At 39.6% G+C, this 22,077-nt stretch overlaps 1 protein-coding gene across 2 annotated transcripts in view; it reads left to right on the forward strand.

Moving 5' to 3' along the window:
* The first annotated feature begins 5,147 nt into the window (after positions 1 to 5,147).
* Positions 5,148 to 22,077, forward strand: part of col17a1b (collagen, type XVII, alpha 1b) — a 46,874-nt gene continuing 29,944 nt past the window's right edge. Inside the window, exons 1-16 of one of the 2 annotated variants that reach the window (XM_012882701.3) lie at positions 5,148 to 5,547; positions 6,678 to 6,730; positions 11,021 to 11,071; positions 11,217 to 11,324; positions 13,090 to 13,383; positions 13,527 to 13,583; positions 13,694 to 13,729; positions 13,863 to 13,913; positions 15,455 to 15,601; positions 16,828 to 17,373; positions 18,123 to 18,197; positions 18,290 to 18,352; positions 18,464 to 18,625; positions 19,646 to 19,738; positions 19,821 to 19,865; positions 20,195 to 20,338. In XM_012882701.3, coding sequence (XP_012738155.2) covers positions 6,688 to 6,730; positions 11,021 to 11,071; positions 11,217 to 11,324; positions 13,090 to 13,383; positions 13,527 to 13,583; positions 13,694 to 13,729; positions 13,863 to 13,913; positions 15,455 to 15,601; positions 16,828 to 17,373; positions 18,123 to 18,197; positions 18,290 to 18,352; positions 18,464 to 18,625; positions 19,646 to 19,738; positions 19,821 to 19,865; positions 20,195 to 20,338 — 1,915 coding nt within the window. In that variant the 5' untranslated portion in view covers positions 5,148 to 5,547; positions 6,678 to 6,687. The remainder of the gene's footprint in view (positions 5,548 to 6,677; positions 6,731 to 11,020; positions 11,072 to 11,216; positions 11,325 to 13,089; positions 13,384 to 13,526; positions 13,584 to 13,693; positions 13,730 to 13,862; positions 13,914 to 15,454; positions 15,602 to 16,827; positions 17,374 to 18,122; positions 18,198 to 18,289; positions 18,353 to 18,463; positions 18,626 to 19,645; positions 19,739 to 19,820; positions 19,866 to 20,194; positions 20,339 to 22,077) is intronic. The other variant, XM_021308699.2, reaches the window with a different exon arrangement.

Here is a 22,077-nt window from a genome sequence, read left to right on the forward strand (position 1 = left end):
AGAATAAGTTAGTCTAATTTTAATCAACTTGATCTAAACCTGAAGAGTTAGCCTTTAGAAAGGTACTTATGGTCATTTATGTTGACTATATATTTTCTGTACCTTATAAATAAACTGAATTGAGTTTTTTTCATGTTGAAAAGTTCATAAAATGTAAAAGGTCTTGTTACGTGAATAAACATTTAAACAAGATTTGTGGGACTTGTATAATGAAAATAAATCAATTATTATTAGTGTAAGCTTTCATTTACTTGTGGCTTCTGCGCTGCAGTTCAGCTAAAATCAATAAACGGTTACTGAATGCCACAGCAGATCCCGGTTATGTTTAAACGTGAGGACACCGTTAAACAGACCTGTTCCTGACGAACAAACACAGCATCTATGGCAGCTAAGCCAGCCTCTGAGCATAAGTGATTTATCTGGGCTTGCGGACATGTCTGGAACTTGTTCGCCCTTGTTGCTAGGGGCTGAGTCACTTTGTGATTGTCCTCTTCTCGTTCGCTGATTCATGTCCTTTAAGAGACCTATTTATACACTTCTGTAAAAGTAATCCAGAAGTCTTTTCACACTTGCACTGGGAACTCACTTTTTGTGTCTCTGTTGCCACGAAGAGTGTGAAAATGTTAAACAAGGGGCTGCCCGGGCTTGATTGTGTGTACCGTACTTGGAAATGTGATATTACACACCCTGAGGAAATGGGGATTTTTTCTTTTTTTTTTTTTTTTTTACTTTTTATATGGATGAATCTTGCAGAGCTGAGGGTTGGAAATAATTACTATGCGTTAGTCAAGAGCCTTGTGCTGTGCTCGTTTTTTTTTAATAACACGTAGAGTGTTAAACACTTTGCTTGCTCCCCAGCCAGATGCATGAAGCAACTGGTGTGAGTTTATAGAATCTAGATGCCAGACACTGTGTGAGAGAAATCTTTCAACAAACACGCAATTGGCCACTTCTAAGTACATACTTAGGCTATGTTTGCGCAAGCCATTAACTCCTGTTAATGTTTATATAGCTTAGCGTTGGGAAACTTTAAGTTAAATTTAATGTTGGGAGAAAGAAGATCCAGTTTTTATGCCAAACCTTTCAGACCCACTCTGTCTCTGTTTGGCTGAAAATCTGTTTTGTGTTTTGGGTTACTTTTGATTTCCAGTCAACGTGCCCCATTGTCTGCTTATAAGATCTCCCTGTAATTGGAGGTGACTCAGCTGTTAACACTTTCTTGTGCTCCCGGCTCGAGAGGAGCGGCGATGTGAAGAGGTGAAGATTGGCAGCAGGTAACAGCAACACGTCACCTGACCAGCCAGCCGCCGCCATGGATGGAGACATTGACTGTGGTGCACCTTTTAGGAAAACACGGACGCGGCGAGCCGGAAACGTTTTAGGCTATTTGGAGTTTGGTGTAACCGATCCTTTTTTTCACAGCAGACATGTTGACGTGCCATTGATGAAAAAAGCACAGGTGTCATCAAATAAATGACTAAAGGTTCCTGCCAGCGAGGAGCTCCTCTGCAAATAGCGGGGTGCTTCGTATGTTTCCTTTTTCTCTTGATAGATGGGGAAGTTCAGCTGTGAAAAGGAGCTTTAAATCTGAACTAAAGGTGGTTTTGAAATTGTTGTTTGACATTCATCCTGTTGATTGCCGCGCCAGCTGGGCAAATGCAAACCCTAATTTTTTGTTTTTTTTGTTTTAGTCCTAGAATAAGTCTATTTTTCAGGGTTAGAGAATAATGTGATTACACTGAGCAATAGATTCAAACTTGCTTGTATTTTGCAAATGTTGTGATAAAATCTATTAAATCCCTCAAACTCAGTATTCCTTTATTTTTATTACCCAAAAGCAAAACTGTGTTTCAAACAGCGAAACACTTTTTGGGTAAAGGAGGAAAGATCATTTGTTTTGCCTCATAGAGTGTATCTACATATCCTGCACATGTTACAAATGTGATAATCCCTGAAGGTATTTTATTACACAGACAATGATGAATACCCTATTTACAACAATAGTCCATCAGACACAGGATCCACATAAAGCAGGTCTACAACGGCGTTCTTGTGCTCCAAAATTACTTTTAAACGAACCATGTTAACATTTCTTAGAGTCATTTTAAATTAGTAATTACTTCTTTAAATAAGAAAGAAGAAATGACTAATATGATTTGCTTATGTTTCATAGGGTCACATGTCTTATAATTCTGAATTATAATTGATTAGCCGTTTTAAGATGTTTATTTGTTTTACATAGACATGAACACCAAAGACAGTTCTCTGACCTAAGTAACAGGATATTTAAGTTTGTTTTTTTAAGTCAGATTTAGCGACTGTTTTGTCTCAAGAAGATATGGAAATAGCTGTAGCTTAAAAAAGGTTATCTCTCTGGAACAGGCCTGCACTTTCTCCGAGCCAAGTGTCCAGTGCCCAACTGGAATGTCTTTATTACAGTAGAGAGGTTTTGAACTTCGGCTCAGGGCAAAGTGTAACATCCTGGAAAACTTAGACGACATCGCACTCTCTCAAGAGAAATAAAAAGGTCCAAAATTCCTCTCATCATAAAATGATTTTTGCTTTTTTGTCAACTAAATAAGACAAATAAGAGTGACTACCACACGGATTTCTTTATAACCAAAACATGCATAACACTCATAAGTGCCAAGTTCACATAAAAATAAAATAAAAGGGGTTATTGTACCACTTGGGTGACAATAAATAAAGTCACATTATGATGGATTATCCAAGTTTAGCTCTTTTGTTGAATGCCTGGAAACTACTGCTGCTGTGCTCTACAAAAAACACTGAAGGCTTGTCCTCAGAGGGTCTTTAACACAGAAAAGAGTTTATGTGAAAAAAGGAGTCACTGCCTCGTCAGCTCCATTTTTTTTCCCACCATCCTGGAATTTTTTTGCTTTCTGCTAAGGGATCTGGCATTGTCCAAACTCACACATGGATGTGAGCACAGCTACTCCCCTCCATGGGGCCATTTGTTTTCCCTCATTTGAGCAGATTAGAGTCTTACTCGCTCTGAGTCATGCACGGTGGGTGGATGTCTTCGCTGGGCGTGGTGGGTGAGGGGAACCTGCAGACGCTTGTGGCCGCCGCTGGAGGAATAAAAGCATCTAATTTGGTGCCGAATGGCATAAATGTAAATGAGCAGATTGGGAATTTGTATCCTGATTATGGAGTTAAAAACAGCTCCGGCGTCCTCTCATTTGGGAGCGCACATGCGGCGAGAAGCAGCCTCTGAAGAACATCGTAATTGTCACATGAAAAGTATCAGAGCTGTAAACAGGAAGGCAGTTCTTATGAAGGCAGCGACAACAAATGGCTCCCAGTTAAAGCGACCGTGCTCTGAAGAAGTATTCACATCCCTTGAACTTGTCCACGTATTGCCACGTTGCAACCACTTCCATGGGTTTTGCTGGAATATTAGTAGGTAATAATTGTGCAATGAAAGGAGGATACATTTTTTGGCAAAGAAAATCTGTAAAGGGTGACATGAACTTGTTTTCAGCCCTCTTTGCTCAGACACCACAAAAGTGAGTCAAGGGGCAACGATTGCCTTGTGGTCAACTGAGGAGTGAATGTAATTTGAACAACCCTCTAAGGTTGTATAATTACTCAAAATCTGCATATATATATATATATATATATATATATATATATATATATATATATATATATATATATATATATATATATATATATATATACTGTATATATATTGTCTTATCCATCATACAATGTGGAGATTCACTGAAACCAATGTCTGAAAACCCAGGATCTCAGCTATCTTGTCAACTTTCTCACAACATCATACGTCTAAGTGGGGGAGTTATGTGTTATGTGCCAGTTATTCATTTCCCCTTTATCTCGATCCAGCTAAAGTTAGCTGAAAGCAGAAGTATTACTCTAAAAAAAGAAAAGAAAAAGTATGAACAAAATCTTTTTTGTGATTTCTTTTACATTTTTCTGCAAATGTGTCGTAACTTAACACAAAACGTAAGGAGGTTTGTGTTGGTGTTTTTTTTTTCTTCCTCCAAGAATCCTTCTTGCCAATACATGTTATTGTTGGGGAGGTTGTTTATTTCCCTTTAAATGGTGCCTGATTTGTAAGGAAAATGCATTTGTGGGTTGAGCAGCAGAGTTGATTATATGGGCTGCGTTCACAAAAAAACTTATGTCAACTCCTCCAGGACAGTACCAAACAGCTTATTCTATGATTTGCCCCAAAACACTTTAGGTATTGTGATTAAAAAAAGTGTTTCAGATAAGCTATTGATTTAAAGGAGCATAGCCTAAGTTCCAGGATTTCTGCAGACGTCTGCCCCCTCTGGCGACAAGTTGAACTGACACCAGTGTTGTGCACATGCATGAGGGAGGAGGAAAAACATCTGCTGATGTGACTGCACGTTTTTTTTTTTTTTTGTTTTTTTTTTTTAGAGGCGTAATGTCTCATGAAGTTATTTAAGTTAGTGGTAGTGGTAGCATCATGCTGTGGGATGTTTTTCTTCAGCACGGGCCGACGGAAGCTCATCAGATCTGATGGGAGGAGAGACGCATTTTCAAAACCGCCTGCCATCCGGCAGGAAAATCTGCTTGAAGCTGTAAAAGATGGAGGTTCACCTTCCAACAGGAGAACAGCCTCAAAGTTTAGTTCTGGCTAAACTAGGGACAAAGGAATAGATCAAAACATTGTCCTGTGTTGGAATGGCCCAGTCAAAGTTCAGACCTCAGCACGATCAAGACTTGAGGAGTGAGCATTCAACTTAAAGACGTGCTCTGCTTTGTGTTAAGCCCAATTAAAAAACGATAAGGTTTGTGATTGTGAATACATTTGGTACTTGCAGGCACCACGGCGCTGGTGTTTACTCTCCAACTTCGTGCGCATGAGCTGCAATATAAAGCCGATATGGAACAAAAGTTCATCTTCTTCTTCCAATATGGAGACCAGATGTGTTCCAGCTGCAGCAGGGTGGGTTTACTGCCCACTGCAGATCAGCACAACCTGAAACAGCCCCACTCCCTCCCTCCCTTTCTTTTCTTTTCAGAGAAGCAGAGGAAGAAAAAAAAATCCCAGATCAAACTTTTTTTTTTTTTACCACCTCCGCCCAAAAACTGTGCCAGTTTGAAAACTGGCGACCACAGCAGCGAGTCAGTAGCGAGAAGAGGAGGAGTTTATCTCCTTTCTTTTGCCTCAGTACAATCTGTATCTGCAGGGGCTGAGAATATGACAACTTAATTGGATGTCTGTCCCCCCGCCTCAGGCGCAGTTTTTTCTTTTCTTTTACACGCTCAGCTTTCTGTGCCGCCCTGCCACACCTGCCTGCCAAAAGCTGGGGCTCTGATGGGCGCGGCTCGGACCGGAGCCCAAATCTGTGTTTTGACTCGCCTGGGAAAGTTGAGCGAAAAGGCACAAAAGAAGCGAGGACTTCGCGGGGGGAACATCTCCGCACGCTCTCTGCGCGCCAGCTCCAGTCTGACGCATTGTTCTTCCACAGGATAAGTCGCCGCGTCCTCAGGGGAGGCTGACTGCTATAAGGAGATCGCTTGAAGGTACGGATTTGAACATTGCTGCTGGAAGTTTTTTCTTTCCCTATTTTTTTTTTTTTTACTTTTTTTTCTTCTTCTTTTTCTTTTTGTCTAAGACTTATTTGTTTTGGACGTTTTTGGGTATGTTTCTTTGCACCTATAGCCTTGCTTTTGCATCTCTGCGCTTTGGGAGTTTTGGTGACGGGCTGTTAGTTGGAATAACTTTAACTGTCCTTTGGCTTCCTCACTTCACGGCTTGTTAGTTAAATCCTCCAGGGTTTTTTTTTTTTTGGAGATCATTTTTCTGTTACAGAACACCCCCTTTTGCTGTGCTATTCACATCCATCTAAATATACACTGGAGGACCCGAGCAAGCAGTGGCATTAGACATCAGCCCTTAATTATTGCTGCTCAGATCAGTTGCAGGCTATAACAGGCGGGATGAGTTTATAGGAGCTTTAACGAGATGATAATGGACAGATAATTTATGGCAGGAGGTATTTGTTTCTCTGAACAGATGAGAAAAATGCATTTTATCCTTTGACGTCCATAAAACTTGGATGGGTTAGGGTTTAAGCATCATGTGCCCCAAAGAGAACTAGACATGCAGTTAAATGCCCTTATCTGCCAGGGTGTGGTCAGAGGATGGTCTTTTCAGAGCAGTTCACTGATCCGCCTAAACTCCTTGTGTTTCTTTGTCGTATGAGTCTCCAAAGGCACAAAAGTGATCCACCGTGTGGCTTTATTGTGGTTTTCGCCCTTCAGAGGAGAGTCAAACATGGCAGGAAAAGTTTCTTCACAGAGAGGGAGTGTCTTTGGGCCCGTTTCAGTTAATACCGCTGGAGGCCGATGTCCAAATAAAAACAGCCACAGAGGCATTCGACTGTGGTCTTTAAAATGTGATCATGCGACTGATGTGGGGGACAATCTTCTTGTTTTTTTTTTTTTTTTCGTTTCAGGCTGGATGAAATTTTGATTCAGCTCCATAAACAAGCTTACCCCATTTCGTACCAACACAGCTCTGTTTCTTGTTCCTCATCAAAACAGCTTGTGAAATCTTATTTTCCACAGTTAAAGACTAAACAGCATAAGCATGATGGTGGTCAATGTTTTCTTTTCTTCTTCTTCTTCTTCTTCTATCATCATCTCACCAGATAAGATGGGATGGACGAGTTAACAAGGCAGATGGAGATCTCGGGAGAAAAGGGTGAGGATGCTCGATTTTATGGCACAGTGTTTAACATGACAGCTAGAGCCAAAGAGGAGCTTAAAAACACATTTTATAATTAAAGGGAATGTTCAAAATGAGCATTCGAAACTTGGATGAATGTTTTTCACCTTGGTGATGGTTTTGTTTCCCTCTTTTTGAAGCCGGACTAACATCATGCATGCCTTTGCTGGTTTCCACCTCTCAGTTTTCGAGTCGTGGTCTGGATCTTTTTCTCCAAAAGCTGCAGCTAAATGCAAAATGGCGAGACCCTTTTCAGGACCAGCAAGAGCTGGTGATACAGTATGTTAGATGGTAGCTGTGGGGAATATGTAATCAGCCTCTGTTGCTGCTTATTTTACTGTCAACGTCACGTCTCAGAGAAAGCTGCTGAGCCAAAATGGTAGAGTTGCTATATTCTAGGTCTAGCCCTTTAAAAACTGTTATAAGAAGAAAAAAAAAGTTTTCAAATTCTAGATTTTTAAAAGGGTTTGTCAGATAATTAAAAAAAAGATTCTTGAAACCTTGCCCCCTTTTCTCAATTTCCCTTTTTTTGCAGTATGTTTGATAAACCAGGCTTTGGTCATAGAAATATTTTGTTTTTTATGCAAAACGGTGGCACCTGAACAGCATTTTGTATCTTTGTAAAGAAAGTGTAAAATACCTTTAATGACATATTTACTTGATGCATCACGTTTTGAGGAAAGTGCGTCAAACTTGATGTATTTCTAGGGTTTATTTAAGGGGTGCAGACAGACTATATAACTTCTAAGGTAAAATTCTTTGAGACTTAAATCAGGCAAATTTTCAGCGGTGTCAACTTAAATGCAGCTTTTATTGAGAACTTCAAAGTGCTGACTGTTTAAAAGAAATATGATAATAATAGATATCTAAAATTAGGATTCATTTCAATGATTGGGTGCTACAGTAACCTGCCTTTGATCTATAGTTCTGTGTTTCAATCAGGTTGCAAAGCCAGAAAAGGGGCCTCTGGTCTGCTTAGGCTGTAAAAACAAAAACCTGAATGAAATTCAGACTTATGGTCTGAGACTCCAGTCTCATTGACAATCTTTACTGAGTTAATTATGGAAAAGCCAACACAACACGGACATTTGAGGCGTTGCAAATTTGCAGTCTAGAATGCGATTTAACAAAAGAGAAGGCCAAAACAATGTGCTTTGGCTGATTGTTATAAAAATCTTTTCTTTTTTTTTTTGTCTTTGTGTTTGCATGTCAGGACTCTTATTGTGCGGAAACTGCAGTTTGATATAGTGAAGGGATAACCGCAGCAGAATAATGATCAGGTTTAGCCTCGACACTGGAACAGACAGAGATCCCTAAAAGGAAGCAGAGCAGGAGGACAGGCGTGGAGGACGACATCTAAATGGAAAAAAAACATTATCTTTAAGAGAAGCCAGTTAAGATCAACAGCCTGAAGCCGGACATCAAAATGCTTTCTGAGAAAAGAAGGTGTTCAGAGTAATTTTCTGCACTCATAAGTAACACAATCTATACTACGCCAGTGTGCTTTTTTTTTTGCAAACGTTTTAATTTCCTGCCATGAAGTTGTTCTAAAACCAAAGTTCTGATTTTGGTTTGCTGCAAGCAAGCATGCACACAGACAAGTAAGGAGTGTACAGAAGGGGTTGTTTGTCCATAGTGCTTTCTTAGAGTCATTCTGGAGGACGAGTTCGGTTTAGCCTCTACTAAACAGGGCCCAGCTGTCATAGCAAAGTAGTGGGGAAAGGGACAACCAAACAACGCCTCCTATACACTTTGACCCTAACAGACTCTAACGAAGTTGCAGATCTTCAAAGAATAATGATTAGCCTGTAAAAACAGATGCTGACTTGCAGAGACAGTCAACAAAGTAAAAAAAAACAAAAAAAACATCTTATCTGGGCACAAAGGTTTGCTCACTGGGATTTTTCTCATCAGGTAAACTACACAGTTTACCTTTAAAAAGAATAAAAATCCAATAACTTGCAAATGAAACTCACGAGATGTAACATTTGGATCAGAACAAATGTTACAGCCCTAGTAGAGCCGGCACAAGAGTTCATAAATAATGTGTCCCACCCCGTGCATGAAGCTTTTTGCAGATCTGGAGAGCTCCTTCAGTGACTGACGGCTGCGTCCTAAACGCACAAAGGAGCGTTATCGCAGATCCTTCCTCCCAGCAGCTGTTAGGCTTTTTATCCCTGCTGCTATTTGTTTTTCTGTATATAGGGTTAGGTATTATTTGGTACATTATTTATTTGTTAGCTTTCTACCCAGTTGCACATTGTGTGCTATTTTTAATAGCTATGCAGTAGTTTATCTTATGTTGTTAATTTTCCCTTACTGTAATGTCACTTATTCTTACTTTTATATATTTACCTTTTTTGTGAATCTGTCTGCTGATGTCACAATCCTGAATTTCTCCACTGGGGGACAACAAAGGACATTTCTATTCTATTCTATTCTATTGGGCCCTAAGCATTATCAAATCTTCCAAACTTGATTGATTGCATCTAATCCCCATAGTTTTTGGTTTAATAGGAAAACATTAAGTAAAAATACTACACCCCAAAACTTTTTTTTTTTTTAACCCTAGAAATATTCTCTCTGAAATATTTAATAAATAAATAGAGAGACAAAGGTATTTCTCTGACACACTCATTTGGTCTGGCAGTCAGGTCTGGGGTACAGCGTTTTAACAAACAAGCCTGCTCATAGGAAATGACTAATCTAGAAGCATAATATCATCATATAACTATCTACTTCTGAATATCTTACCGTACAATCCCAACAGTTGTCTGTTTCTTTTTACAGCCTGAATACATTTAAATCCTAAATATTTTTCCCTTTTGCCATCAGAGCTAATTTAAATGGCTGAGTCTGGATAAAATTACTTAGAAGCTTGAAGTTTCAAGATAATTTCTTTTTTTTTTAGGCTTAGAGCACTCTTGGGGGCACCCTGCTGGCATGTGAGCCTTAAACATTTTTATTATTGTGTGCCCTGGGCTTACTGTTAGTTATAGTTATAGTTTAGTTAGGCCCGAGCAGCGGGTTTGTTCATTTGACAGACTAAAAGTTTGTCATATGAACAAATCACTATATCTGCAACATGCATGTCTCAATCTTTTTGTAAATGGGCACACATCTTTAGTTAACAGAGCCTAAAATACGTTGTCGGTTTGGTGCAAATCCATACCTGTTTGACTAAATTAGGTCACATTTAAGTTTTTGCCTATGTAGCTATAAGCTTAAAATGTTTTTTTCTCTACAATTTCTGCATCAAATTACATTGAAAAAATACCACTTTCGGCCACTATTGCCGCTGTTTCACCCTTTTTCATTACAGTACGTTTGAATGGCAGATAAGTTAAGAGATTCTGCCTTATTTAAAAACTACATATGTATCACAGTAAATAGAAAATGGGAAAATAATTTTAGTAAGTTTATTGATAAAATGACATATTAGTATGTAGTCTTTAAACAAGGCAATTGTTGAGGGTTACAAAAGAGCGATCTGGATTTTCTCACAAAGCAAATCATACACAGTCATTGACAAAAGTCTTCTCACTTATCCATTTTCTAGAAGCAACAGCTAAATTATATTATTATGATACTAGGTCATCAAATCTAGCAGCTAGCAGCTTTAATTAAGTTTATTACTTTTGGTTAAATAATTGTAATCTATTAAGGGTTTATGAGCCTGAATTTAATAAGTAAGCCTGTGAGTATTTATGTAGAAGATCAAAGTTTGGATTGTAAGATATTGTAAAATTTGAATAGGATGAGAGAGTAATAATGATATATGTACATGTTTACACTGTTAAAAACAAAACAAAAAATTGTCAAAAAAAGAAAAAAAGATTAAACTTAGGAGTTTTCTTATGTATACACACACACATACACACACACACACACACACACACACACACACACACACACACACACATATATATATATATATATATATATATATATATATATATATATATATATATATATATATATATATAAAATATAAAGAAGCTCAAAGTGTTTTTGTGCTGGAGGAGAATGAACTCTAATCAACCAAGACGGCCATTGTTCTCATCTGTGTCCTGCTATCCATCCATAAAGTATTGTTAGTTGTGTGTTGTCATGTTTATTGTTAAGAGGCGCCTTTTTTGATGAAACTATTGAGAAAGCTGCTGCTGCATGAACTGAAACCAGACGTTAGACGTTAAAATAAAACAAAGAATCCAGAAGTGGATGAAAAACAATGCTCTCAGTGATGACTGTTTGTCTTTTTTTCAGTTTTGACAGAAACCGTAACCTCCACGACCAGACTGACTTCTCTCCCACCGAGTGAGTCTCCTTTTTCCTTTTTAAATTGTTGTCAGTTGTGTAAACCAACAGTAGGAGATCATAACTGCAGCCCAACAATTTCTAAGGGAAGTAGCCGATGAGTAACAGCTCCTTCTTGTTTTGCTGTTTGTCTTCTCGTTGCTAGAGGGAACCAGTGGATCAAATCACAGGAATATGTCCAGCGGTGCCGGAGGGCTGGGCTTCGAGAAGAATGTCTTAACGCAGAACAGCGGTGGAACCTACTTCTCTTCATGTGAGGGCAACTTTCCACTCGGTGGGCTAGGGTTGAGGGAAGTTGTGGCTTTGTCTCCTAGCAAAGTTTGGGCATGTTGTATTTTTAACCCCCAGCAGAGCGGAGGATTTCTGGGTTTGTGCAAGAGAGAATCCTCAAAGCGCTTCCAGGCAGAGCGGAGGAGGTGAAGGCAGCGGCTCCTCAAACAAACAGAGAGCTGTGGCACATTGCTGCTGGGCCAATTAAATGCGTAACAACCCGAACGCCACATATGAACTATTTGCAATAGTGTAGGATTTTAATTTTAAGAGGCGTTCAACTTTGGCCTATAAAATATGATCATGCAACTGATGAACCAAACATAATTCCTATGTTGTAAAGTTGCTCCTACTGTAAAGACACTTATTTTTGTTTTCTATCGTCCAAACGCGATTGTTTGTATCTAATGCACATAGTTTACGGTTTAATAGTAAGACATTAATTAAATTGGGCGGGCTATATTACAAAACGTTTTTTTTTCTGGGCACCCCCAAAATATTCTCTCTTCATTATTTAATAAACACCAACAGGGACAAAGTTACTTCTCTGACTCAATCGTTTGGTTTTGCACTCAGGTCAGCGAGGCTGTTGTCAGCGGATGAGCTCCAAAAAAAGGAATCAATTAAATAAAAAGAGCGATAGAAGCATTTGACTGTGGTTTTTATAATATGAAATATGGAGGAGGGATTTAATGTGTTTCATATTATGCCAGGCATGCCGACTGGGGCTGTAAAATAAGTTGGGATCATCAACAAATCAGATTGTGTAATGACAACACCCGACTGTTTGGAATACCATAATTATTGGCTAATATATTCTAAGTGCCATGAGCTTAAAATGTGCAACTCATTGCAATATTCGGCCTGTAAGGCAATCCCCAAGCTTTTTATCCTGTGGCGCCGTGTCTTCCTGAGCCCCGGAAATAGAAAAAAAGTTAGCATGAAGGAAAATATTTTTTACACAAACCAACCATGAGAGCAATTTGTAGAAGAAAAAGCAAAAATCTTTACACAGAATAGACAAATGCAGAATACCGCATGATGGAAATAACATTTATTGCTACTGACCCCGACCCTGTTAGGCATGTGTTCTCGTTGGTTCTGCGTCCCGTCTCTTACCGCAAACAGCAAAGCTCCTCCACAGCTACAGCTTCCTGGAGAGGAGACGTCACGAGGGAATGATCGGCCAATCACAGGTGGACTTTGGATGATGTGCGCGCCATGTCACAAAGCACAGCCCATTAAAAGGGGATTCTGTTATTTTTCACAACCCCTATTATTTAGGAGAGCGAGAAAGCAACAAGGTCACCACAACAGCATTGGATATATAATATTATGTTGCTACAGGTTTACGTTTCAGAATTGAACACAATCATCAATATTTATTACTTATGACTCATTTTTGGTGATTTAAGCGCTTTTCTTAGTTTCTAAATCAGCAAAACAAGATATGAGAGAACTATGAGATTTAGAGACTGACAGGCATTCAGACAAACGTCTATGAGATCAGTAAAATATTCACATTTTGGACATTCTGGCAAGTTACCTGTGTGTTATGAAAGGTTTTAATGACTGAACTATGGTCCATTAAGGATAATATGAAAGAACATAGAGGAAGGCAGTTTTTGTTAAATATAAGCCCCACTAATCAGCACTGAAGCATTTTGTTACTTCTTTGCTGCTAGCCTCAGCTAACTCCCTTATTCTTGTTATTTTAATCAAATAATATCGTATTATTGTCTCTCCAGCCTCCATAGGTGTGACCAGCAACTACAGCTCCTCCTCGGGGATCTACCTCGGAGGAGACTCCTCGGGAGGAGGCGAGGGAGGTGGGAGCTACGTAGAAGGAGAGGGCTATGGGAGCGCAGGAGGCGGAAGAGGAGGAGGCAGTGGAAGCAGTTATCTGGTGACCTCCGTGTCAAAGGCCCGGTCCAGCTCGTCAGGCGGTACCAGGCGAGCTCAGACTGCTGGGTCATCAGCGGGACTGTCGCCAGGTTTCCGGGAGAGGAAGACCATATCCAGCCGCTCGGGAGGCTACGACGGTAGGGCCCTGCTCAAACCGGCTGCCATCAGAGGTGGCCTCACATGAAAACAGAAAGAGGAGAGAAACCGGCACCACCCGGGGTGGGGGGTGGGGGGCAGTGACTGTTTTTGTGTCTATTCACCATCTATGTTTTGCTTTCAGGGAGTTCCAGCGGTAACTCCTCCCCAGAATTTCCACGCAAAGACTATGGGAACTACTGTAAGGGAGAATAGAGCATAGGCTTGAATACTTTATTGGCTGCACAATAGCATCACATGTTGGGCCTACAGATGTGTTCTTGATGTTTCCTTTCATTTTTCCTTTCCTAGGCTCCAGTGCTACCAGAGGGAGGAGCGAAAGCAGAGGTTTTCAATAGTTTTTACACATCATTATTTACGTTCCCATCTGTCTAAAGTGTCTTGGCTTGCTTTTTTCATTAAATCAAGATTCCTTTGTCCTTTGTGCTCTGTTTTTTTTTTTTTTTTTTGTTCTTTCCAGAGAGTGAGATCAGAGCCAGATTACAAAGTGCCTCCCCATCTGCCGGAAGATGTAAGACCACTGGAGACACTGATCCTTTGGCAGTTGTTATGCAATTCTTCATGAAGCACAAAAAAAAAAAACTTTCCTGAGAGTCCCTTCAAAGAAGCACATTGACGTTAAATGATTTCTCCTGTGGGATTGTTGTTTTTGTCGCTGTCAAACGTTTTGGCCCAAAAACTCTGCATATCTAAGTCCCATTCCAACAATGGTATGCCTTGAAATGTCTATTGGTTGCACATGTGCGGTTGGGCTGCTGAAGAAAAACATTAGGCGCGAGTCTGAAATAGTTAGGACACCGAGACAGCATGGGGAAAAGTAAAAGGGCCCGATCACGGTGGCAAGAATGGCACACATGAGTCACTCCTGATCTTGGAGCAAAACGGAGAGCAAAAGCTCTGCTTATTGCGCCCCCTGTTGATTAATGTCAGTAACTACGGTTGTTTAATCACTATTATATAACAATCATTCAGTGCCACCTTTACCCTCTTAAAATAGGTCTCTTACTTTTCCATTGTGGGGGATGAAGTGTTTTCCCTTAAGTTAAACAGCATGGCAAAACGATCATAAAAGCGAAAAGCAGAACGTATAAAAAAAGAATTTGGTAGATTTTCTGTGATTCGCCACATGTTGGGATACGTGTAGCCTTGAAAACCAGTTTTACTGAATACACAAAAACACAGAAATGTTTTATACTACAACTCTCATTCTGTAATAATTCCCTTTTTTTTCATAAGTATCTCTTAAATATAACATTTCACTTCACCTGCACAAAAAGAAATGCATATAAAAACAAACAAGCTAACTCCCGCTTTCTAACACAGAGGCTTCGACTCAAAAAGAAGGTAAATATCCTACAGGATTATCAAAAATGGTTATAATATTAGGAATCTTAATTACTTAAAAAGTGACTATTAACACTTTTTGTCGTATATTTCTAGTTTACATATTTTTGAAGTGTGGTTTTCTTTCGTAAATGAAACAGCTAACTGTGAAAGAAACCTAGCTTGGTTGAACAGGTTTCACCTGAAGCTGCAGTATCTCACAAAAGTGAGCACCCCCCCACATTTTATCAGTATTATTTCAAAATCTTTTCATGGGACAACACTGAAGATATGACACTTTGACACAATGTAAAGTAGTCTGTGTACAGCTTGCATAACAGTGTAAATTTGCTGTCGACTAAAAATAACTCAACTTAGAGCTGTTAGTGTCTAAACCACTAGCAAAAAAAGTAATTACACCCCTAAACAGAAACGTCCAACTGACTAAACACGTTTTGCTCTTCAGCCTTTGACCATGTGACATCCACGCAGGCAGATTAGTCCCTAAAGGATTTTTTTATTCACACATTTATTTATTTTGACTATCTAGACGTATTCTTAATAAAAGAATAAAAAAAAAATATTCTTGATAGTAAAAAAAAAACTGTATATATTAACAAAATAAGCTTTTATGGCCAAAAGAGTTTCAGATGTGAGGTTTCTACTGACACAGGTTAGGATTTTGAGGGGAGTTTTTACAGCGCTGTTTGTTTGGCTGTGGTCTCTCAGGGGCCGAGCTGGAAGACGTGAAGAAGCTGCTGAAGGGACGCTCCAGCAGCGTCAGTCCCACCCGCTCCTCCAGCGCCTCCATCACCCTGCCAGTGCCTAAAAAGGCCGGCGTGGAGACCAAGACCGTCTCAGTGGCCACGCAGTCGGGTATATTCTGTTACTAGAGCTGCAAATATGCATGTGCTGCACATTCATAGACACTTTGTCTCTGACTCAGATGGTTTAATCTAGACTCCTATTTGTCCCTCTGCCACTGCTAAGCATCTTGTTCTTTAAAGTCCGGGGTATGCTTATCCCTGTGCGATGTAAAAACACGACTTTTGGAAAGGTAATTTAGCCTAGCAGTTTGCTAAACACATTATAAAATGAAGTTATTTTGAAGCAACTGACAAGTAACATTTGTATTCAATGTAAACATATTCAGTTATTTTCTTTTCCCGTACATTTGCAAATGTGTGGCATTTAAGAGAAAATGTTACAGTAAACTCAAAGAGGTAATTAGTTTAATTATGAATAAGCTCACTGAACCTTTCTTTTTATTGGTTTGTTTGATTGCACGGCAGAAAGGTAAGCAAATAATTTTAGCATTGAATGAGTGACTGGATAATTCTTTAAAAGATAAATGGCATATGCAGCAACGTTTATTTAAAGTTGTTCTATGTGTACTTTATGGTTACGAAGGAAGTATTGTCAATTTTAAATAGAGATGCACGAATCTAGCGTTTTTTTTCTGGCGGACAATGATTTTTGAGGTCTGACCTGCAGCTTCTGATTTTGACTTAATCTATTTTTTTTCTCTCTCTACAACACATAAAAGGGACAACAAATTGTGTTAGGAACTCCAGGATAGCGGCAGTAGTTGTTAATCCCTAAGAAAATTATATCATAACAAGATTATCCTTTTTTTCTGCTTCAAAGCACATTCCTTTAAGCTTTAGCTGACTTATCAGACTGCATAAACTTACGTTCTGCTCTTCATAGATTTAAAAATGATTCTGCTTCTAGGTGTTGATGCATTTATTGAACAGGGAAGGAAAATTCAGATTTTCAACCTTTCAAAGGTTACAAAGGGAAATTGTCCAGTCCCTGGTCAGTTTATTGGCGCATCTTTGATTCTGAGAAATGTTTTTTGTCCTGATTTGGTCATCTTTGGAATAAAGCTTTGCAACATTTTAGGGTTCGAAAGCAAAATTAAGAAAGTGCTTCAGCTATTTCAAACGTGTGTCAAAGGTACAGTTAGTGTGACTAAATGATCGTCCACAGGTGTTTAGTCTTAAATAAAAACATATACTTTGCTCTGATAACAATACGATAGTGGACACATCATAGATAATGGTCTCTGATCTATCTATTTTTTTTCTTTCCCCTTACAGCTACAACTCTGTTTGAACCCGTTCAAACAAACGGCTTCCACACCATCGACGTGTCCGGCCTCTACGACAGCAGACTGACATCCAGGCAGCGTGACACCGGCGTCCAAACAGGCCAGCCTGTTGTCACAGTAAAGTCCTGCCACTGTGACACTGGAGTCAAATCCAGCCTGTATGACGTTAGCCTGAGTGCCGGTCAGTACGACACCGGGCTGAAGTCAAGCCAGTACGATGTCTGCCTGGGTTCAGGTCAGTACGATACCGGTCTGAGGTCAGGCCGATACGATATGAGCCTGAAATCAGGGCAATATGATACTGGCTTTAAGTCCGGCCAGTACGGCACCAGCGGGCGATCGGGCCAGTACGACACCCTGGATTCAGCCTTTCCTACGTTCACTTGGTCCACCTCCACGCTGCCCCCCTCCTCCACCACCACCGTCATGGCTGGGAACAGCAGCAGCTACACCTACCAGCAGGGCCAGGTCGGCACCAATAACATGTCAGGAGGCTCCCCGCCGCTCAGCCCGGTCCCACAGCAATCTCTTTCAGGTCAGAATCACCCACCAGAGTAATGCCTAATGCATGGGAGTCAAACTCATTTCTATATCGGGCCACTTTCACATAATGAAGTCATTATTAGGGCCAGTTGTGTGTATAGATGACTCTTATGATTTCATAATTTCATCCCAGTTGACATAAAAATGTAAAAAAAAAAAAAAAAAAAAAAATCACAGTAACATACACGTAGCACTCTTAGTCCCAGTTTATACAGTTTATCTGCAAAAAAGGTTGATATTGGGGTGAGTTATTCTTTAAACTCATCATTCTGCATCACTTTTTTTCTCTTTTTGGACATTTCTGGGTTGTTTTAATGTGTTGTGGAAAAACTAGTGGCAGGAGGCTGTTACTACACAATAAAACTTTGGCTACAGGAGGCACAGTTTTAGCCATTTTACAAATTAAAAGGACATATGCCTCTACTTTATTACATGATATGCCCTTTTTTGGCTCTTGAGGGCCGGAGAAATTGCCTCGACAGGCCGGATTCGGCCCGCGGGCCTTGAGTTTGACACATGTGGCCTAAAGTAATCTGCGGGTATATGTGGACTAAATCACAATTTTACATAAACTAGTACAAACAAATGCACACAAAAAAATTCATATCAATCACAGTAGGAGCCAAACAAAGGCCAGAGTTGCTTTCAGAAGCAACTAAACTGCAAAAGTCTTTGATCAAGTGTGTCGTTCCTGAGTGGTTTCATAATTTGCCGATCAGATGTCTGCGTCTCTGTTTACAGTTTACGGCTTTCAGAATAACCTGGCTCCCACCTCTGTCGGTGTGCTGTCCACCAGCGGCACCGCCAACCTGGGAGGTATGCCTCCATGTCGGGCAGTATCAAATAGCTGTCGTGCTATAATAAACCCAAACGGCACTTTTATTTAGAGCGTGTGCTTGATTTCACAGGGTATGGCCCTCAGAAGAACGTGTCCAACGGCGGCGCTGCCATTAGCTCAGGGGTCTCTACAGGTAGGCCTGAAAAAGGTTCAGGAAAAGGTTGTCTTTTTTTGTATTGGATAAAAAAAAATATAAAAGAGATGAGTGATTAATCTAACAGAAATGCCCTCCGTATGTGTTCAGCCACAAGGTCCCAAACTGACGATGTCTATAAGAGAGACTATAAATATATGGTTTCTGAAAAGGAGAACGCTCCAGCCAGGAGGGAAGGAGAAAAGCTCATTTTGGCAAAAGACAGCGGCAAGCAGTTTACCACCACCACCAGCAGCACTCATGTAGGAGGAGGTGAGTGGTGAGCTGACTGCCCCCTCCTGGAAAAAGGGGATTTCTCATGTCTTGACAGGAGTCAGTCCACTTAATTTAAATCCATTATCCCACACATTCGAGCTGGGAACTACAGAGGACCAAAGCAAACATAATTAAAAGTAAAAGCTATATATATATATATATATATATATATATATATATATATATATATATATATATATATATATATATATATATATATATATATATAGATATATATAGATAGATAGATAGATAGATATCTATAGATATATATCTATATCTATATAGATATATACTCTATATCTCTCTATGAAAATAATATATGTATATATATGCATATATATATATACATATATTATTTTCATAGATAGATAGATAGATAGATAGATAGATAGATAGATAGATAGATAGATAGATAGATAGATAGATAGATAGATAGATAGATCCTCTATAGAGCCAGTGAATATTGCATGCTTATATTGTGCGGGTGAGGTAAATGTAAAAGTTTTTATTGCATTCTTTTGACCCTCAAGTACTTTTAACTTGACAATTTTGGCCCACGTAATGAGACATCTGGACACGTCTAGCTCAAAATACTGAACATACTGATTGGTCAAACCTGAACAGGATTATTTTACAATAATTCTTCAAGATAACATTTAAAATGTATGAAACCTTTGATTTATTTGTAAAAACACAAAAATGAGCATTTTTGACAGAGTTTCAGCATCAGAACAACTTCAGAAGGGCTTACCAGGGACATCATTCATGTAAAAACTGTTGATCTTTAAGTGACGACCAAAACTTAAAACGGGGTTTTGCACATTTTCCATTAAGTGACGGTCATCAAGTTTGCAAATTAATTAGCGAAAGATCGGGGGAAAATTGTCTATTTCTAGCAATAAAATAGTATTTTGGTCTTTCCATAAAGCAAGGGGGCACCTACACTCATTGGCATGATTGCAATTGTGCAAAATGAAACCCATGCGTTATTGACTCACATTATCCTCTTTACAGGTTCACTGTCAGGAGACTCAATGAAGAAGGAGAAGCTTATTTCCAGCTACATTGATTCGGGCACTCTGAAAACAGAGACAGGCAACTCGTACTGTGAGCAGAAATGATGCATATGTTGTCAGAAATATTCAAGTTTTCAATGCAAATGGGTGAGATTGAACTGCTTCTCCATCAGACGGATCATCTGGAGTCCTGATGAAAGACAAGGCAACCTATGCAGGTATGTTTTCAGCACCGTTAAGCATTGTTCCGTGGCAAACACTTTAAAGGTTTGAGGTGTTTATAGTATGAAAGTTAAATTTACAGGATTTTTCTAGTGAAAATTGTGAACCATCCCAACATAGCCAATGTCTTACTCTTAAATAAACCTCACTAAAGGCTTTACTTGCAGTATTATCATGAGCTGAATTGAAGTATTCTTTGGCATTCCTTTTCTATTTGTGATATTTTAGAAATAATAAGGAAAAATGTGATTTTGATAGAATCAAATGACTGCTGATGGTGAATTCTTCAGTGTTTTAAAGCGGGGATTGAACTCTTTGTTTTCAGAGATCCACAGGGACAGCGGCGTCTTTGGAGGAGGTGGATTCTGCTGCTGCTCCGACTCCTGCTGCTCCTGGTGGAAGTGGCTGCTGGGTTTGCTCCTCCTCTCCCTGCTCCTGCTCGGGCTCCTGTTTGGCCTCATTGCACTGGGTAAGATCGGCTTACACCGCGGCATTAACTGAATCAAAGGGGAAAATAAACATCTCCCCAAAGATAGTCATCCTGAATGTGGAGCCTTGGCCCCAGAAGTTGTCAGAGAGTTATCTGTCTTGCCGCAGTAAAAGCGTTTTACAATCTGGGGAGCATTATTTCACAGCTCTGTGAGAAAGTACACGTGGGCCCTTTCCTGGAAACCTGATCTCTGCTCGGCTCCCTCGCGCTCATGAGGTCTGGCATTCATTGTCCGTGAAGCAGCTTTGGAAATTGTTGCTTGATGACATCACATCGCTCAACGTATAGGGTCTGTTGTCTGTGCAGTGAAAGAGTCAATAATCTGGTTCTATACTGATGAAAATTGGATAAAAAGACTCATATAATAAAGTATCTTGTTAAACTACTTGGAAGCAGACAGTTTACAGCCTCTCTCTCAACAATGTTGATCAGATCTTTCCACTTGGAATCTGTTACGCTTTCTGTGAAAGATTGCTTAACGTTCACATAGTTTAGGTTTCATAGCTGTCATTTCACCTTTAAAGCCAAGTTTGGTTTGCGGTATGTAGAGGACAACTAGTGCCAAAGATTGTCACAGTTTTCATCGAGTCTGCCAGAAAAAACAGCATGTTTTTAATTGATCATAATTGTCAAATTATTCAACTGACTAAGTTATGTATACATAAAACATGCAATCACATTTAATACATTTCTGATTCTCATATGGTGTCAACAAATCAAACATTGACATTTTAGAATTTGATAGGAGGAAGGTTATAACCCATTAGCTCGTTGACATTTTAGGACGAGATCCCTTTTCCAGCCGCTTCAGCTGCAGCAGAACCTGAAAAAAAAAAAAAACCCTGGCTGTTTTATTTTGAGAAATTATCAAAATAGAAGCTAAAGGTTTCTTTTCTCTTTCTTTTCTTTCTTTTCCTGCCATTAAGGTTTCGTGTGCAAAGAAGCTCATCAAATTTCTCAAAAATTATAGAGCACAGTAGAGCTGCACAGTATTTTGCAAATATATGTTCCTATTGCCATATCAGTGTGTGCAATAATTTGTTTTCAAAGGACTGTTATGGTATGCAAATGGAATATTTGTTGACTAATATATTCCAAATCTAAGAAATTTCCACCCTGCATGACAAAAAAACAATGCAGCATGTTGGCTGCAGTCCCACTGTAAGAGAGAGTCAGAAGCATCGTAATCTTAATCAGAAAGTCGGGAACGAAGAAAATGTGGATATATAGCAACCAAAATCGTCATCGTGTCGTCGACGTGTGATTTTTAGAACGTCTTGCAGCCCTCTCTCACATTATTGGTGACATCATGTTGTCAGTTCTCACTATATTTATTTTAAAAACAACTTTCCCCTACAAAAAACAGAGGCCCGAGCATTAGCTCCACCTGCAAAACTAACAAGATTGTATTAAATAATATCAGAAATGCTCATGTGTTCCCTTCCTGGGAGGGCATCCACTAGATGAATATTGTATTCCGATCTTATCATAGCTTTATATTTTATTGTAGCTTTCTCAGTAGCTTTAGATGATGACTTTTTGATAGCACGTTTTGATGAATCATGGGGGTGCTTGGAGGCAAGTTTCTGGACTTTGGGCCGTTGTGACTCATAAGCACGCTCTGATCTGAACCATTTCATTGCAGTTCTGGCTGCACGTTTAGGGCGGCGCTCCTGCCGGAGGCGTCAGGTCTGAGGGGTTTAGCATTTGCTTGTGGA

Source organism: Fundulus heteroclitus, chromosome 22 (assembly GCF_011125445.2).
Source record: "Fundulus heteroclitus isolate FHET01 chromosome 22, MU-UCD_Fhet_4.1, whole genome shotgun sequence".
Lineage (NCBI taxonomy): Eukaryota > Metazoa > Chordata > Actinopteri > Cyprinodontiformes > Fundulidae > Fundulus > Fundulus heteroclitus.